The following is a 15803-nucleotide window of genomic DNA, read 5'->3' as shown; positions in this document are numbered from 1 at the left end:
ATTTAATGGCAAAGAAGGCAGCAACTAGAAACAGGAAGAGTAAGGTCACTAGCAGTATTGGATTTCATAAGGAAAAAACACAGATAAACATGGAAGCAGAGAAAGTAAGGACTGAGTTTGCATACATCTGCTGTGAGGAAAACTGTTTGGCGTAAGTTGATAAAAGCAGTGTCTTTATTTTCTTTTAACAATCTCGTGAGGGAAAAGGGATAAGAAAGGAAAGAGAGTGTTGCCATGAATAATGCTAAAAGCAGTGGAACAGTGAACATCTTATTATGAGAACTGTATGACTGGAGTATTATTGAGACCTGAAGCTGAGAACTTTCCAGTTTTGAAAATGTTTTCTCCATGAACTGAGATGGAAAAGCAGGAGTTTTTGGGGTTTTGCATGAAAGGATTTAAAGAAAACCAAAATAGATTTTTTGTTGTGACTTGTGGGCTGTGCAGCTAGAAGGTGTTTGTCAGCTGCCAGAAGGTTGAATTGGCAAGACACTTCCAACCTGCCAGCTCAGGGCTTGCTTCCCTGTCAGATCCAAGTTTACAGAGACAGAGGATCCCAGCCTCTCCTGCATCCCAGCCCTGCAGGTAGGAACATCACTTTTCTGCTGCCCAGTTACCCCTCCTTAGCCCTAGAAGCCAGAGCAGTGGGGAGGGGACTATGCTAAGGATGCGGAATATCCCAGATATCAGTCCCAGGTGAGAGAGAAGGGAGCTGAGAGCCAGGTGGCAGGTCTTAGCTCCAGCAATGCCGGGAAGGTTTTTGTTCAAATTTCATTTTCTGCCCAGAAAGTGAGGTTTGTGGGAGTTTTACAGAACTGTTGTTTTCATGTTCACTACAGGAAATTAGTATATTTTTTGCAAAAGTGAAAAAAAAAAAAAAAAAAAGGAAGGGGGTGGCATTTGTGTCTGAAATACAAAGTGGAAAATTCCTGATCAGTTCTGGTTAATAGGTAGGTGTTGCAGCAAAAGCAGCCGTATCTGTGGCCACATCACTATCTCTGGAGTATGTTGCATAGGAGAAGGTAAATGTGGTTTAGAAGAGCTTGGAGAGTCAGCTGTCAAAGTAGAAGGTGAGAGCAGGTGTATGAACCAGAGAAGAGAACTGTTTAATCTGATCGATAGGCCTGGGTATACATGGGCCAGGAATAAATATAGTTTGACAATTTAAAGACCATTTTTAACCACCTGAAAGCAAGGCTCTGAAACAACCTTCTAATAAGAACAGGAATAAAAACCTTAGCTAGTTTTAAAATGGAAGTTGAGGGGTTTACAAGAAGGATTATATGGCGTGGTGCCTGCAGAAGCAGAGCACCACACTCTGGCATTAGAGAGGTCCCTCTCGGCCTGTCCTTTCCAAGCCAGTCCTCAGGCACCCGGCTAGAATGCCAGTACACTTTTGCATCTCTGGAAATACAGCTTTTAATAACATGGGTGTGAAAATAAACAAGCAAGGAGTCCTCCTGTTTAATGCATGGGACGCATCCTTCAGATAATGCCGTCAAGCTTTCTGGTTTCACAAGCCCCAGGAGCCAGAAGATGGGATGATCCAGGGATGGGGCGCAGGGGTGCCTTGGCCATTGGGGACCTCTCCTGCTGATTTCACGTGCAGCAGAAGGGCACAATAAAGAGAAGCCAACCCTCCCCCTGACTAATTCTGCCTTGCCAAAGGGACACTCACGTGTTGCTTCCAAACAATTACAGCAAGAACAGAAGAGCAAAGGCAGGTTTGAAAGTTGACAGTCCAGGAAGAGAATGACATCCCACAGAATATTTCTGGGCCCCATGAAGCTGTCATAGTTGGTTTTAAACAGGGAGAAGTTGGCCCTCGTCTGATTCAAACTAGGGCTCCCTTCCTAAGCCAAAGCAGTGTAAATACCCTACTGTAAATTAGCATTAGGCTCTCTAAGGCACTGACAATGTTCCATTTTAGTGATTTTTGTAATGAGAAGGAGGGGAATAATGTGGATTTATATAATCTGGTGAATGTTGGTGCTGTAGAATGACAGTTGCTCTCTGTCAGCATTGTTGAGCTGTGGCGTTGTGGCATCCAGAAAACCGTCATTGTGTGCTTTATCCACAGAGCTGCCATTGTCACCAGTGCATTCTGTCCCCCCACTTGTTTGTATGACTGGCTGGTACAATACACTTGCTAAAAATATTACACTGTTAAATATTACATTAATACTTAAAGGCATCCTAACTCATACATTATAACAGATGTATTGTTACACTCACTTTAAAATAATCTTCACTGCCTTTCCAATGGATGTACATTTGTCTCTGCAGTGAAGAGAAAAATCTTTGAGTTGGGAACTAATGTATTTTTCCTACAGTAAGCAAATATGTAAATAAGAGGTATGTTTGAAGTACATTGTAGTTGGAAGTACCTCTATCTGAAGCGCCCCTTTAAGGAAGCTTGCTGGGCTGCTTTGTAAAAGTACTAAATAAATAACACTTCCATTTAGTGTACTGGTGACCTGGATAATAGACGCAACCTTCTGCTTTGCTATATCTGTTCTGATGCAGCTGCCGGCTCCTTGGTGGTATCTGTTTTCAGTGCTCAGTGTCCATCAATTAAATAGAGCTCTCCACACAAAGCTTTACAAGACTAATGCTACCGTGCCTGGAACGTGTGGATTAAACAAAAGATTGGAGCAGTGTAAACATCCTCCTAGGGCTTATTGATGCTGTATTAAATTAAATGCTGATGGATGTATTCAGACTGCTCAGCTGCATCAAGAAGGGCTGCTTGTTTTAAACACTTAAGCATGTAATCTCCTCTTGATGAGACCATGTAGTGCTATTAGTCTTAATGAGAATTATGTGCATACATTGGACAGGACGTATCCCTTCAAGATTAATGCCATAGGTTTGTATAAAATGTCTACAATCAATATAAACTCTTTTACTCTGCTGTGAAAGCCTTTATCACCATCTTAGACGCTGTGCATCAAGCACACCCACTCATCTGTCTGTATCAGGGCATGTCTACAAGCACTAGTTATTGTGAGACAAGTGAGGCAATGGCTCTACAGCATGTCAGCACCTCAGTGGCAGCAGCTCAAGCTTGTGCTTGCACCTCCTGGCAGATACAAGCAAACTCCACCGTTCAAGCAAGCATAACCTCATATTGCTCCACTCACCACATGGTCCTGATCTTCACCACCTCCTGTCAGGAAAGCACTATTATCCTCACTTGAAAGGTGGGGAACAAAGACTACGGGGTATAACTGATCTCAAATAAGCCTGAGGTAAAGCTGGGAATTAAATCCAGACAGCCTCGGCCCCTGCTTGACCAGTGTCCTACCCTGTCTTTCTACTGGAAGACCTCCAAGGACAGGCCTCAGGAGAGGACAGCAGAATTTCCTGATCTGGAGAAAAATGTGGATATGAGGGTACCAGGTAGTACAGAACAGATGTAGTCATTTGAACTTGAAAAATAATAGTGATCCAGGCTCGCTGCTAGTTCTTGTAATTTCACTCATTGCAAGCCATGTGTTGGTCAAGGGCTTACCAGCAGCACTTGTAATTGTTAAGCTCATGTGATTATAAGTGCTCGGTAATGTAGTTTTAACTAACTGTTATAATATGTGGCAAACAAAATGTATGTCATTTCAATTGCATAATACATCTATTTAGCTGTTCATCCATTAGAAGTATCCATATTCATTTAACAACTTGCGATACACATTTCAAAATAAATTGTATGGCTAAATGCCATAGCATGTCCGTTTAAATTCAGATCTTTGCTATAAATAAATAAGTCAAATATGAAGACATTAGAGGACATCCAGAAAATAAGGCAGCTTTATTACTAGCTAGCCAATATAAATAGACTGGTGCAGGACTTACAAGATTTGGATGTTTACTGTGATTTTTCCTGCTTGTCCCCTCAAGATCATTGGAAATCTGTGCCTCTGTTTCCCCAAGTGAAAATGAAAAAAATTATTCATACACCTGTGCCTTGATCTGTGGATACAAATTACAACATCAGAACAAATTATTAATAGCTTATTTGTAGTGAATAAATAGGCCAAATTCAATAACATATTATTAACATGATTTTTCATCCAACTTTAAAATATTATGTGTGAGCTGGTACACTGCAAATACTGTTGATGTAATCACCAGCCTCTCCAAAAGATGTAAGCAAATAAATCGATTACTAAAAGATAAAGAAACTGCCATTCCTCATTCATATCCTGTAAAGTTAGCAGCAATCTATTCTCATTTAAGCCTTCCAAATGCTTTCAGGTTGTTTTTTCTTGTCAGGTTGGACACAATAAATCTGAATTAGAAGCCTCACCCTGTTTCAGTCAAAATTAGCCTGGTTTCAAAAAGATTTCTTCCTCCTCTTCTAGATGGTGACAAGGCTGATATTTCTGCCAGTATTTATCCAGACATAAACATCATTGCCGGAGCACTGAAGCTATACTTCAGAGACTTACCAATTCCTGTGATCACCTATGACACCTATTCCAAGTTCATAGAGGCAGCAAGTAAGTATTGCATAGTAATTTGTACTGATCTTTAATTACATTTCCCATCCATAAAGCTGTCCACATGAAAGAAGAAGAAAAGAGAGACGACAAACTGGAAGCAAGGGCGTTGTGTTCCTTACTTCTCTGTCATGTCCTTCTTTCACATGAAGCTTTTGCCTGAATGTTATTGCAGATGGGACATCATGCAGGTAGAGCCTCCCAGGGCTGGTGTCACAGCTGCAGACTCATGCAAAACTGAGTGATCCCTGACAGGTCAGGGATGAGTGACCAGTGTGAGCCTTGAGGCTGCTTCCCATTTCCCCACTGTTTTCCCCATCTCACGTATCATGGCCTCCTTTGGCAACAAACCTGCATCACTGACAAGCGTGTCCCCTCCTTCAGTTGGTGAGGGGTCAGAGCTATGGGGCATGCCACAAACCACTCCTGCCCCACAGTTCAGGTGCATCCACTGTTCTTCAGGTCCTACAGCATCTAACTCATGTCCAGATGGCAGCTACCCCCTGCCCAGAGCCTGCAGGTCATGGGTGCACACTACCGGAGAGGGAGGAGGACAGCAGCACTCGTTGCCATAATGTTGGCAGACAGAGCTGAGATTTGCTTCAAATTTTGCCCTCCAGGGCACAGCCTTCCATGTAATGATAGTCACTCATGAAAACTCAGCCAGTGGATTGTATCAAAATCAGATTATTAGCAAAAAGTGTCAAAGACCTGACGGGTATAAGAAGTAGCTTGCTTGCTTCTTTAAAAAGTATCCTTAGTAATTTTGAATGGATAAGCAGCAGGAGTGGTGTGCCTGTGTGACTGTGCTGCTTCCCCTCAGCCTCACCCCACCTTGCATCCCAGTGCAACCACAGATACCCCTCTCCTGTGCTCTCCTCTTCCTCCTGCCAATTATTCTTGCTCATCACTTGTCCTATAAAAGAACATGCCCAGAGGAAGCAGTTCCTATCATCTCAATACACTAATATATTAAAAGCAGAACATAAAGATTCTTAATCTCCTAAAATTTTGAGCTCCTGGTCCCACTTCTATGGCAAGTAATGCAGCAAATATAACTCTGACTCAGTTCAAATCTTAGGAATCCACACTTTTCATGTAAAATAGATGTAAATCCTGTTCAGATTTTTAGAGAGATTGCCAAATGAGCACTGATGCTCTCTGATCACTGGTACCTACATATTTAAAGGTATTCAGAAATTTTTGTTTATGTAATTCTGTGTCATTTCAACCTCTAGCTAAGCTTACACATTCAAGCACAGTCTCTAACTGGTGTTGAAGGCTCCTGGAAGTAATCTTATGCAAGATTTTAAAGAGTCATTTCCAGGCAAAGTATTAGGAAGCACTTAATGAAGCTTGGATACTGTACCTATACAGGCCTGTAGATAGAGATGCAGACCTTAGAGACGACTATTAGGTGGTCTTTGTTGCTCATTTCTTTTGTAAAGCCTTTTTTTTTTTTTTTTGAGGATGCAGAAGTTGCTGATAAGCTCCATGTTTATGAGTTTAATATTTATCCCTCCAAGCACAGTCAATGGCTTGTAAATGACTCCATAATAATAACTTAGCTTCCTGAATTATTGGTGTTTACAAATGGAAAGCCCTATTAACATTAATCCTGTTTGGTGTTTTTACAGAAATCTCCAATCCTGATGAAAGACTAGAAGCAATACATGAAGTGTTGATGCTACTCCCTGCTGCTCACTATGAGACACTTAGATACCTAATGATTCATCTCAAAAAGTGAGTTAATTGGCATGTAGGATAATCCTTGAAGAGCTTAACAATTTCCTGCTTTGAAAGAGAGATATTACAGAAAGTACTAATAAGGCTTCCATTAGGGCACTGCCACTAAAACAATAATGTTACAAATAACCAGGCAAGCTATGTTTGTATAAATGCATATAAGCTATGCACATATATAGCATAGATCCTTTTTCAAGCCTTTGAAGAGTTAATTCAGATTTGCCACGTTTCTCTGCGGCAGATAATATCTAAAAAATACCAGAATGGTAGGTACTTCAGAGATGTGCTCGATGTGCTGCAGCAAGTCACTTGATCACACACTGCTTCTCCCTCCCCTTACCTCCTGATTTGTCTTCCTGCACAATAACCCTGAAAAGAAAGAGCTGTCTCTTATGAGTTGTTTGCTCACATTACAGTTAAGCAAACAATCAGGCAAGTCCTGTTTTTATATTACTAATAAAAACAATACAGGCCCTTTCAGTCATTTCTTATCTCTTTTGCTTTTAAACACACTCTGCCTTATTTGCTTTCCAGAGCTTCTTTAGTCATAAGACATACAAAATTTTCAAAAGTGCCTAAATTTCATTTTTGATCTCTTCTCAGTTGTCCCACTACTTGCAGCACAGTTGCAAATTTGGAGTATTTTCTGGAGTATTTTCTGCACTGTTCTGCAATATTAAAGCCAACATGAAAAGAAAGAGACCTCAACTCATGTAAAATTGCATCAGAGAGCTTTTGTGAAGCACATTTCATGCTCAATCAGGTTCTCACTATGTGGAAACTTCTCCTCATTTTGAGTCAGCTCAGATCATTGCAACTGAGTAATTTTACCTTTCAATGAGACATTACCTGGGTATGCAGGAGCTTCTTTGGGCTCTGCAGAAATGAGGTGAGCAAACACCCACCCTTGTCAGCACATATGCATGGACAACTCAGGATGAACGATGCTGGCTTTTCAGAAGGCTCATGGAGGCTGTAGACAAGCGACCCATATACAGAATCAGTACTTTCATGTCCCAGCAGCAAATTTTTAAAAGCCAGGTATTGACTTGCCTTCCTTCTTTTTCATGAACTGCAGTATGAGCTTTGGTTCAGCTGTTGAGCTGAACTACTACTAAGACAAAAATGGTCCAAAGAGCTGATTAAGCTTTCTCTCTCAAATACCTGCAAGTCATGCAATGAGTTTCCTCCCCTTTCCCAAATCGTAGCTTTCAGCATCTGTGCAGAAATCAAGTGCACATCAGTTCCTATGGATAATCCATGAGAGAGGTCTGAATGCGAAAGAAGGAAGGATCCTTTAGGTTCAGACTATGCTGTTCAGTAGATTAAACAGAGTCCCAACTCTAGCCCCACAGGGCTCTTCCTGCATGGAGAAAACATGCACTGGTGTCAGGGAGTCAGTTTATGTATAAACTGCAGGATCACTCTGCACCAGCGCTGTTTCTCAACAGAAAAGAAACTGCACTGAGTTGCTGTTTAAAGCACTTTGTATGTCTTTATCAAATAGAAGGGACACTAAATTGACCTCAATCGAAGTTGAGTAAGTTTTGTATTGCTTTTGAAAAATTAGAGCTACCTTCCCTCAATCTGTTTATTGTCTTTATTGTCTTTCTTCCTTCTCAATTGAAAGAATAACTTAGTGTTGTCAGGAAAATCCAGCAAAGGACGTATCAGCATTAAAAAATGAGCTGCTCAGTCAATTAATTAATTGTTTTCTTCAGTCAAATGCAACATTCTTTCTGATAACTTTTTTGCTCAAAATTGGAGGAAACACCATAGCATGAGCAGTCCCCCCTGTGGCGAAATACATACAACTCCAGGCCTTCTGATGTTGCAGTGAGGCTGTGCAGCCGAATCTTCTCTGTGTTCACCCCAGGCCACTCACCAAGCCCCACCTTCCTGCACAGAGGTGCTCATAAGATGTATGTGACATTGCATAGCTGTTCAGCATCTCCACTGCCTACAGCCACAGATGGAAAGCAGAGTGTTATGCATACAGTCGCACAGAGGTGGCTTGGGCTCGGCAGCCTTGCTTTCTCTTTTCTCCTTGCAAAGCCCAGCTAACCATGTCTGTGCTAAAATATGAGGATCTATCTGTGAATAGAGGCACTAACGGACTTCTGTCCTGAAAGGAAAGAGGAACAGTGGTTTTCTGTCACAGAGCCACTCTTTGCAGAGAGCAAACAGTGGAAGAAAAACCTAGTCATATAAGGACCTTGCAAACAAGGGGAAGACCAGTTTACTTCTGGTTTCAGGCTCTTTATGCTTCCCTGATGGCATGAGTGAATCCACTGCTGCTCAGCTGGGAATTGCCATGGCCAGCGGCCGTCTCAGATGTTACCAGGAGAGCTGGTTTCAAAAACAGATGCGCTCCACCTGGCAGAGGAGCTGTTTGTGGAGGAGATGTGAAAGTTCATGTACTCTGCTCAGTAATGAGAAGTGTCTGGTCCATGAAGGACCGTGACCGATTAAGGGACCATGGCTGTCTCTGCACTGCAGTGCAGGAGCACTCTCAGGACTGAACTCAAATGCCAAAGGCTTGCTGGGACAAACACGGACGTGATCCAGCTCTGTTACATGGAGGGAAATCCCGAGCACATCTTATATCTTCCAGCAGGCCTACGGGATGACTCCTCCGCATCCTTGGTGTCCCATGTTTGCTCCAGCCACATGTAGCCTACCTTTTTTTGTATTTACATTGTACAACCTGCGTCAGGGAACAAAACAGCCTAGGCTTCTTCCTAGAAGTGTCTCTGTTAAGGATAGATGGCATTTGTAGCAGTCTGACTTTCGCAAGCCACCTCCCTGGATGGCTCCAGGATTCAGCATGTTCCTGAAGTATATGAAGAAATCAGAGTCACTCAGGTGCTAGTTGGCCTGAGGCAAGGCAGAAATGCATGAACATGTGGGTTCCTGCAGGCTAGGAGCGTGGGGGGTCACTGGTAATCAAAAGATCTGGGTTCATGTTCGGGAAGCACATCCCCACCTCCAGTGTGATGCACACCAAGTACAACGTGCCAGAGAACCGTTGTTACCGTAGCATAGAGGACTGCTCCATACATCATCATTGAAATCATGATTATGCTTTGCAGAAAAGCAATTGCCACTTACACCCTAATGAATAGCCACATGGAAAAATCACTTAGGAGTTACATGAGGGGGGTTTGAAGGCACTGAAAATTACAGCCCCACCATATTTTCACCGTACCTGCTCTGGAAACAGTTACTGTATTGAGTGAAAGTAAAAATTGTTACTGACAAATGTCATCTACCAATGCTTGATATGAAGCGGGACCACAGATTAGGGTGCATATATTCTTCCGGGAAGGAAACAACTACTTACTTTGTTTTGTTTTGTTTTGTTTTTCTTCTATTTTAGGGTTACCTTGCATGAAAAGGAGAATTTTATGAATGCTGAAAATCTGGGGATAGTGTTCGGGCCTACTTTAATGAGACCTCCAGAGGACAGTACCCTTGCTACACTGAATGACATGCGGTACCAGAAGTTAATTGTGCAGATTTTAATAGAAAATGAAGATGTTCTCTTTTAGACAAAGAGAGGCATGTCTTCAAAGCCATTTGTTTTAAAATAATTAGTTTGAAGGAAAAACAACATTTCTTTAAATTTTTTTAAACATGAAGGAGAAGTTCCTTGACTGCACTTCAATTTCTGCAAAGTTGCAGATGGATGCCAAAATGTTTAGGGAAAGCCTATGTCTCATAGACATATGCCTCTTTGTAGAAGGGAAAAAAAAGGTCAGAAAAAATCCTCTTACCTTGTATCTTTTGCCTTGCCTCAGATGTATATTTGTTTTGAGAAGTTGCAAACAATTATATTGTTAACTTATTAAGAAACACAAAACATATTTTAATATGGCTAGAGAAGCAAAAAGGTACTTAATCAGTGTTTCTTGTATACGCCTATACATTTCCCTCTCCGTGAGACATAATTATATATGTCAATTGTGAAACAGAACCTATATTATAAAGATATTTTTACTTTACCTAGCTGAAAGAATGGCATTTTATTTTAGCAAACTATAAATCAATGCGGTGCATTGATTATTTTCCATGTAATTCTCTCCTGCATTTTTGCTGTGATATATTGAAAACAGTTACCACTAATGCAGTATTATCCTGACATACCTCTTTCGTTGCAAGTGTTTTTAAAGGAGAATTCTTCTCTTGTGTGTAGTCCAGCTTTCCTTAGGTTTCTTTACGTTTAGGCACTAGCATCCTACGATTGTACACTTTCAGTCATTTGATATTTCCCAAAATATATAGTATTTTCTCTTCTATTTTTTTGTTTTCCTCCCATGTAAAATATGGTATTGAGAATTTTTCAAAAGTCCTGGTGGTAGTATCAGTTTCATATGCCAGATATTTCTTGAATTACAGTAATATGTAAGTTAAGTGATGCTGGGACACTGGATATTTTCTGGCCTTGTTGGAAAGTTAGCACTTTTTTGGGTTAATTATGAAGGATTTGGTTTTTCTGTAAAAATCGAGTTATGTTTTGTCATGTTTCTGTATTTATAAACGTACAGTAAATCTGCTAAAAATGTAGGTATTTATCTTGAATGTGTTTCCTGATGGTTTGTTAAAAAACAAAAAAAAGAAAAAAAAAAAGAAAAAGAAAAAAAGAATGAATGTGTAGGAAATGTGGGAGTTGGTAAATGTAATTATTACCAAATTTTAATATTTTTCTCCCCTCACAAACATTGACCTACAGAGTACATATTCTAACTGCAACTTATTCCTAATGTTAAAACTGTTTCTCAGCATGAGAGGTTTCTGCAAGCATAGAAAATCAACATACTTTACTACCAAACTCAATTTTCAATACAAAAATAATTACAATAATCCCTCATCTTGATCGTTTGTATCATATGCTTGGTAACTCAGTGATGCAGTTTTCTGAATTATTTCAGGGAGCACATGTTTCTATTCAAATTGAAAAAAAATGTGTAACTATGATAATGAAGGGAGGTGGAGGGTATGACTGTAAATTTGTCGTCTTCTAGAGAAATAACTAAGGGCTAGATAGATTAACCCAGATTGCAGAGCAAATGCTAAATAGTCTGAGTTCCCAATACTTCCATAGATCCTCCTGCCTTGTACAGGACTATTTGTTGTAGGTTATGTACTTCTTAATACTGTCATAAAAATGATCTGGAAATGGTTTTATTTTGTGAAGTGAAATATGCTTTGTAATTTACGATAGTGTAAATGGAAGGAAAAATCCCATTAAATGTGTTAAAAGAGTTCTGGTGTCTGTCACTCTGACCACATGGCAAGCTGCCAAATGAAAATCAATCGCTAATTACCATCCTGACATTGCTGGGAACTTTCCTACTTGGAAAACTTAGAAGAGTTTTACTGAATGTCAGCAGTTTCAGATTGGCACTTGGATGCCCATACTACCTACCACAGCCAAGCCTATGCACACATTTATTTTCCACGACAACCCTGAACCACCTCTGTGTAAAACTTCACGCAAGCAATGAATTGCAATATGAATACAAGCAGTTTTCAAGAACCGATGCCATCAGAGGATTTTTCCATTCTCTTGAACACAGACATTTGACTAAAAATGAGTTTCCTTATTTTTTTCTGGTCAGTTCAGCAATGGGGGTTTTTTTTAAGGCAAGAACAGTATTTTAGTACCATTTTTTATTTTTGCAGGAAGACAAGCCATTCTACTTCTCCTTCTTCCATTCCCTCTACCATGAGCAAACTGGTAACTTTGACATGTCTTGCAGTCTGGAGTTAACACATGCCCCATCCTGAGGATTTGACAACAGCACAAAGCTGTGTGTTTAGAAAAACCCATGCGTGGCATCTTTGGAGGGCAGAGTTTCTAACCTGTTGGAAGAATATGACTCTGCACCTTAAAATGCAAATATCTAATGAATTGTCCATGTTTGTCTCGGCTAACCCAGCGTCCTTAGGGGCATCCTGAGTGTGGAGGTAGAAGGACCCTGTCCCCTCCGTGCTGCCGTCATTAGTGCTGCACACACTTCATCTCTTCTGTCAGACTTACTGTAGCCATCACTGCTGCACCTGGGGCTGAGCAGCACCTCTGAGATCTGTTCCAAATTTACCATTCAAGGAAATAAACAACCATCAGGCTTTTTGCTGCAAAACTGACTGCCAAAGCAGAAGACAAAGCATGTATCTCTAGTGCAAGCCTATAGTCCAGTACACAGGAAAAAGTGTTTCAGACTGGATCTTCCCTTTGCTTCAAAGCACTCAGCAGAGTGTGATGACATCTCTCACATGAGGCACTACTAGAGGGTAGTAGAGAGTCATTTGAAAGGTGCTCCGGGAGTCTGTGTTTGAGCTGATTTAACTTCCCTGCTAGGTCGTTGCATCTCGAGTGGAACGCAGCTCTGTTCCTCTGGAAGCAGGTGAGGTACCTGTGCCAGACTGCACTGGAGCCTGTCTGGAACTCAGTGTTTGGCAGGAACTTTGCTCCTCTCCAGCTCCTGGAGAAGGCCTCTGGTGGAATGCTGAGGGGTCAGGAGCAGCCCCCTGCTGCCAGCACCTGCCCGTGTGTCCCAGTACCCATTCAACTAGCCCCATCTTCTGGTGTGAGGGGTGCTGCTCTGTACCCCCTTACAGCTGGTCCTTGGAGCTACCTGGGTGAGGCAACTGTCCTCCCATAAAGCAGAAACAGCCACAATTAGTAAAACATTACATGAAGTTGACGGTTCGCAAGGTAGTAACTTTCCAAAGTGCTGTGGACCAGCTGAATTTTCATCTTCATACCTGTGCCTTAGTGAGACTCATTGCTGTCAGCTTTAAGTATTTCGAGCCTAACAGGGCAACTGAGTGAAGGAATTATTTCCTGAGAACATGGCACTGAAGACAAGGCAGTATGTGCTGTGTCTGACTCCAAAGCAGGGAAAATCAAACAGGGTATTGAAGGGTTTCCTCAACTGAGACACCAATTTGGAGCTCCTCTGCCCAGAGACCAGCTGTGAAAATTATCTCTTTTCTTCTGTCAAATACCATTGAAACTGGACAAGGGATGTAAAAGTTACTGAGGAAGGAGAAGAATTTGAGGAAGGAAAGAAAAAAACAAAAAGCATAAGTGCAGATATTGTTTCCTCAGGAAAACTTTTTGCAATGGAGTTACAAAGGAGACACAGTTTTGCAAGGTGATGCCAGTTTAAGCTCCAGAATGGGTCTGAGCACAAAACTGGGTGAATTGGTACCACATATATTTGATTTCCAAGCAAGAGGTAAGACTAAGCTTTCATACACACTTAACAGTCTCAAAGCTCACATAACACTTGAGCTTAATGAAGGAGACAGAGCTGCAGGGGCACTTGGCTTGAAACTCTGGGAAGGAATATAGCGGTTTGGGATCTCTCCTGAAACAAGGTTATTGAAAAACTTGACCTGTGCGTTACTTTCAAGTTTAGGATATAAGTATAGTATTGGGCAAAACTCTGGTCTTAGTAATGTCTTGGAGATGTGTCAGGAGTGCCTGGGGTAATGAACAGCTGAAGGAAGGCTTAAAAGTCACATTGCAAAGAGGTGAAAAGTGAAGGTGGGTACTGAGACCAGCTTGCAAAGCACGTGGAGCAACTGTGTTTTATGATAAGCTCGAACAGCGCACAGTGCAGACCTGTACAAATGAGACACTGCAAAATGATTAATTATGTTTGCACAAGGCCCTGCCTAGACTCACGTACCCGGAGGGAGAGTGTTTTCCTAAGCCTGCTTGGCTCTCTGCTGCTCTGTGCCCCTCCCTCCCACCCAGAGATGGAGACAGCCAACAGCTCCTTCTGCTCTACCCTCAGCTGCTGCCACTGTCACTTTGCCCTGACACTGTACAGACAAGGCAAATGCAGCCTGCGCCCCAGTCCTGCTAACAGCTGGATGGGTGCTGCCCTGCTGTCTGAGGAGGGGCTGGAGAGGACAGAAGAGGAGATGGGGGTGAGGAAGGCTCACAGAAAGGTTCACAAGCAGTCGCTTCCCCAGCTGTTCAAGCTCCCCAATGTGGCAGCAGCTGGAGAGACTACAACTTTTTCCCTACATGGTGCACTCTCTCCAAACCTTGCTCAAAGTCTGGCTGCCTTCTTAGATCTTTATTGAGAAGTACAGACTCAAGGTCTGCAGAAACAGGAAAAAGAAGATTCAAGTGCCAACAGAGACCCCCGCCAATAACCAGAAACTGATGAACACTCTGAGTAGGAAGGTAATTCAAAACACTTACACAAGAAGAAGAATGCCATCTAACTGGATCTTCAAAGCAGAATTACAGTGCTATATCCCCTACAGCTATCTAAAGGGAATGAAGAGACTATAGGGCTCATGAAGATAGGAGAGCATCAATACGTTTTATGTTCTTTAACTGTAGAGATTAATTCCTGGATTAAAGCAAAGATCATGGCTATGATTCAGAAATCTGAACCTCAGGGAACTATGATTATTGTTGACGGCTCTAGGGCTTGCAGATTCAGGACATCAATGGGTCGTACTTTACATTATCTTTCTCTGAAGGCATGGTATTCTGGGTATAATTATGCTGATGCTACAGCCCAAGCCAGGACTGGGAGTTCAAAGCCTGAAGGACCTGCATTATTGCAGGGTGTTGTAAGGACTGCAGTTGGAAAGAAAGCTTGTGTCAGGTGGAAGCAGTGCTTTATAAGCCACAATAAAAATGAGCGATGGGTTATAAGCAGAGAAACTGTCAGGGTTCAGTTTGCAGTAGACTGAGGGATGTCAGGAACCAAGCATACCACTGGAAGCTGCCTTCAGGGCAGGGTTCTGCAGGGCCTGACAAGATTGAGGGTCAAAATATCCTCTATTATCTCAAAAGTATGAGCCATTTGTTACTGCTAAGATGAAGGTTAGAATGAGGAGTAGGGTTAGCTGTAGGGTTGGGAACTGTAGATCTTAACTAATACAACTTACTGCTGGCAATATTTGAAGATACATTATTTTCAGTTCTATATAGGGCATGTATGGGTATGACCAACATGCATGAAGATCCATATTATTTACCACATGCTGCTACGCAAGAACATTAGGGGACGGAGGTCCATAGGTGTTCATAACAAGGTAAGAGGGTTAGGTTAGAAATACAAATATTGAAGAACCTGTATTGTTACTGGATACTGCACAGCCCTCAGGAATAGGGCTGATGTCAATAAATGAAGTTATTTATTGTGGATTTTTTTGTTGTAGACAGTTATAATTAAGATACTAATAAGGCTAGACTTTGGAAATCTAAAGCCTTAAGAACTGAGTTGTTAGTGAAGTTGCAAGATCTGCAGATCTGCAGTGTGCTGGTATCAATAATGATCAGTTCTGTGCTTCTGTTCAGTGTAGGAGTTCTCTGCTTAGGAGGATGGATATCGGATTAACTGCTTTTTGCGGGGCCTGCAGAGCTAGGAATGGTACCTATGTCAACAGTCACAAATATATTTATTTTTATGTTCTGCTACAGGAACATGACCTTAGTTTTATCTCCAGATACTGTAAGGCTGAGAGAGAAGATGGAGTTTAGAATTCAGGATTCAAAGCAGCAGACTGAGTTTGTTG

The 15803-nt window shown here is 41.6% G+C and overlaps 1 protein-coding gene across 1 annotated transcript in view; it reads left to right on the top strand.

Moving 5' to 3' along the window:
* Nucleotides 1–10249, top strand: part of CHN2 (chimerin 2) — a 165566-nt gene extending 155317 nt beyond the window's left edge. Inside the window, exons 11-13 of the mRNA XM_082044108.1 lie at nt 4362–4499; nt 6137–6242; nt 9625–10249. Of these exons, the coding sequence (XP_081900234.1) occupies nt 4362–4499; nt 6137–6242; nt 9625–9796 (416 nt within the window). The 3' untranslated portion in view covers nt 9797–10249. The remainder of the gene's footprint in view (nt 1–4361; nt 4500–6136; nt 6243–9624) is intronic.
* Nucleotides 10250–15803: the final 5554 nt, after the last annotated feature.

The sequence above is a fragment of the Streptopelia decaocto genome (genome assembly GCF_964273445.1).
Source record: "Streptopelia decaocto genome assembly, chromosome: 2".
NCBI classification, from domain to species: domain Eukaryota; kingdom Metazoa; phylum Chordata; class Aves; order Columbiformes; family Columbidae; genus Streptopelia; species Streptopelia decaocto.
Note: the sequence above shows the minus strand (reverse complement) of the source record. Positions and strands in the feature narration are given on the sequence as shown.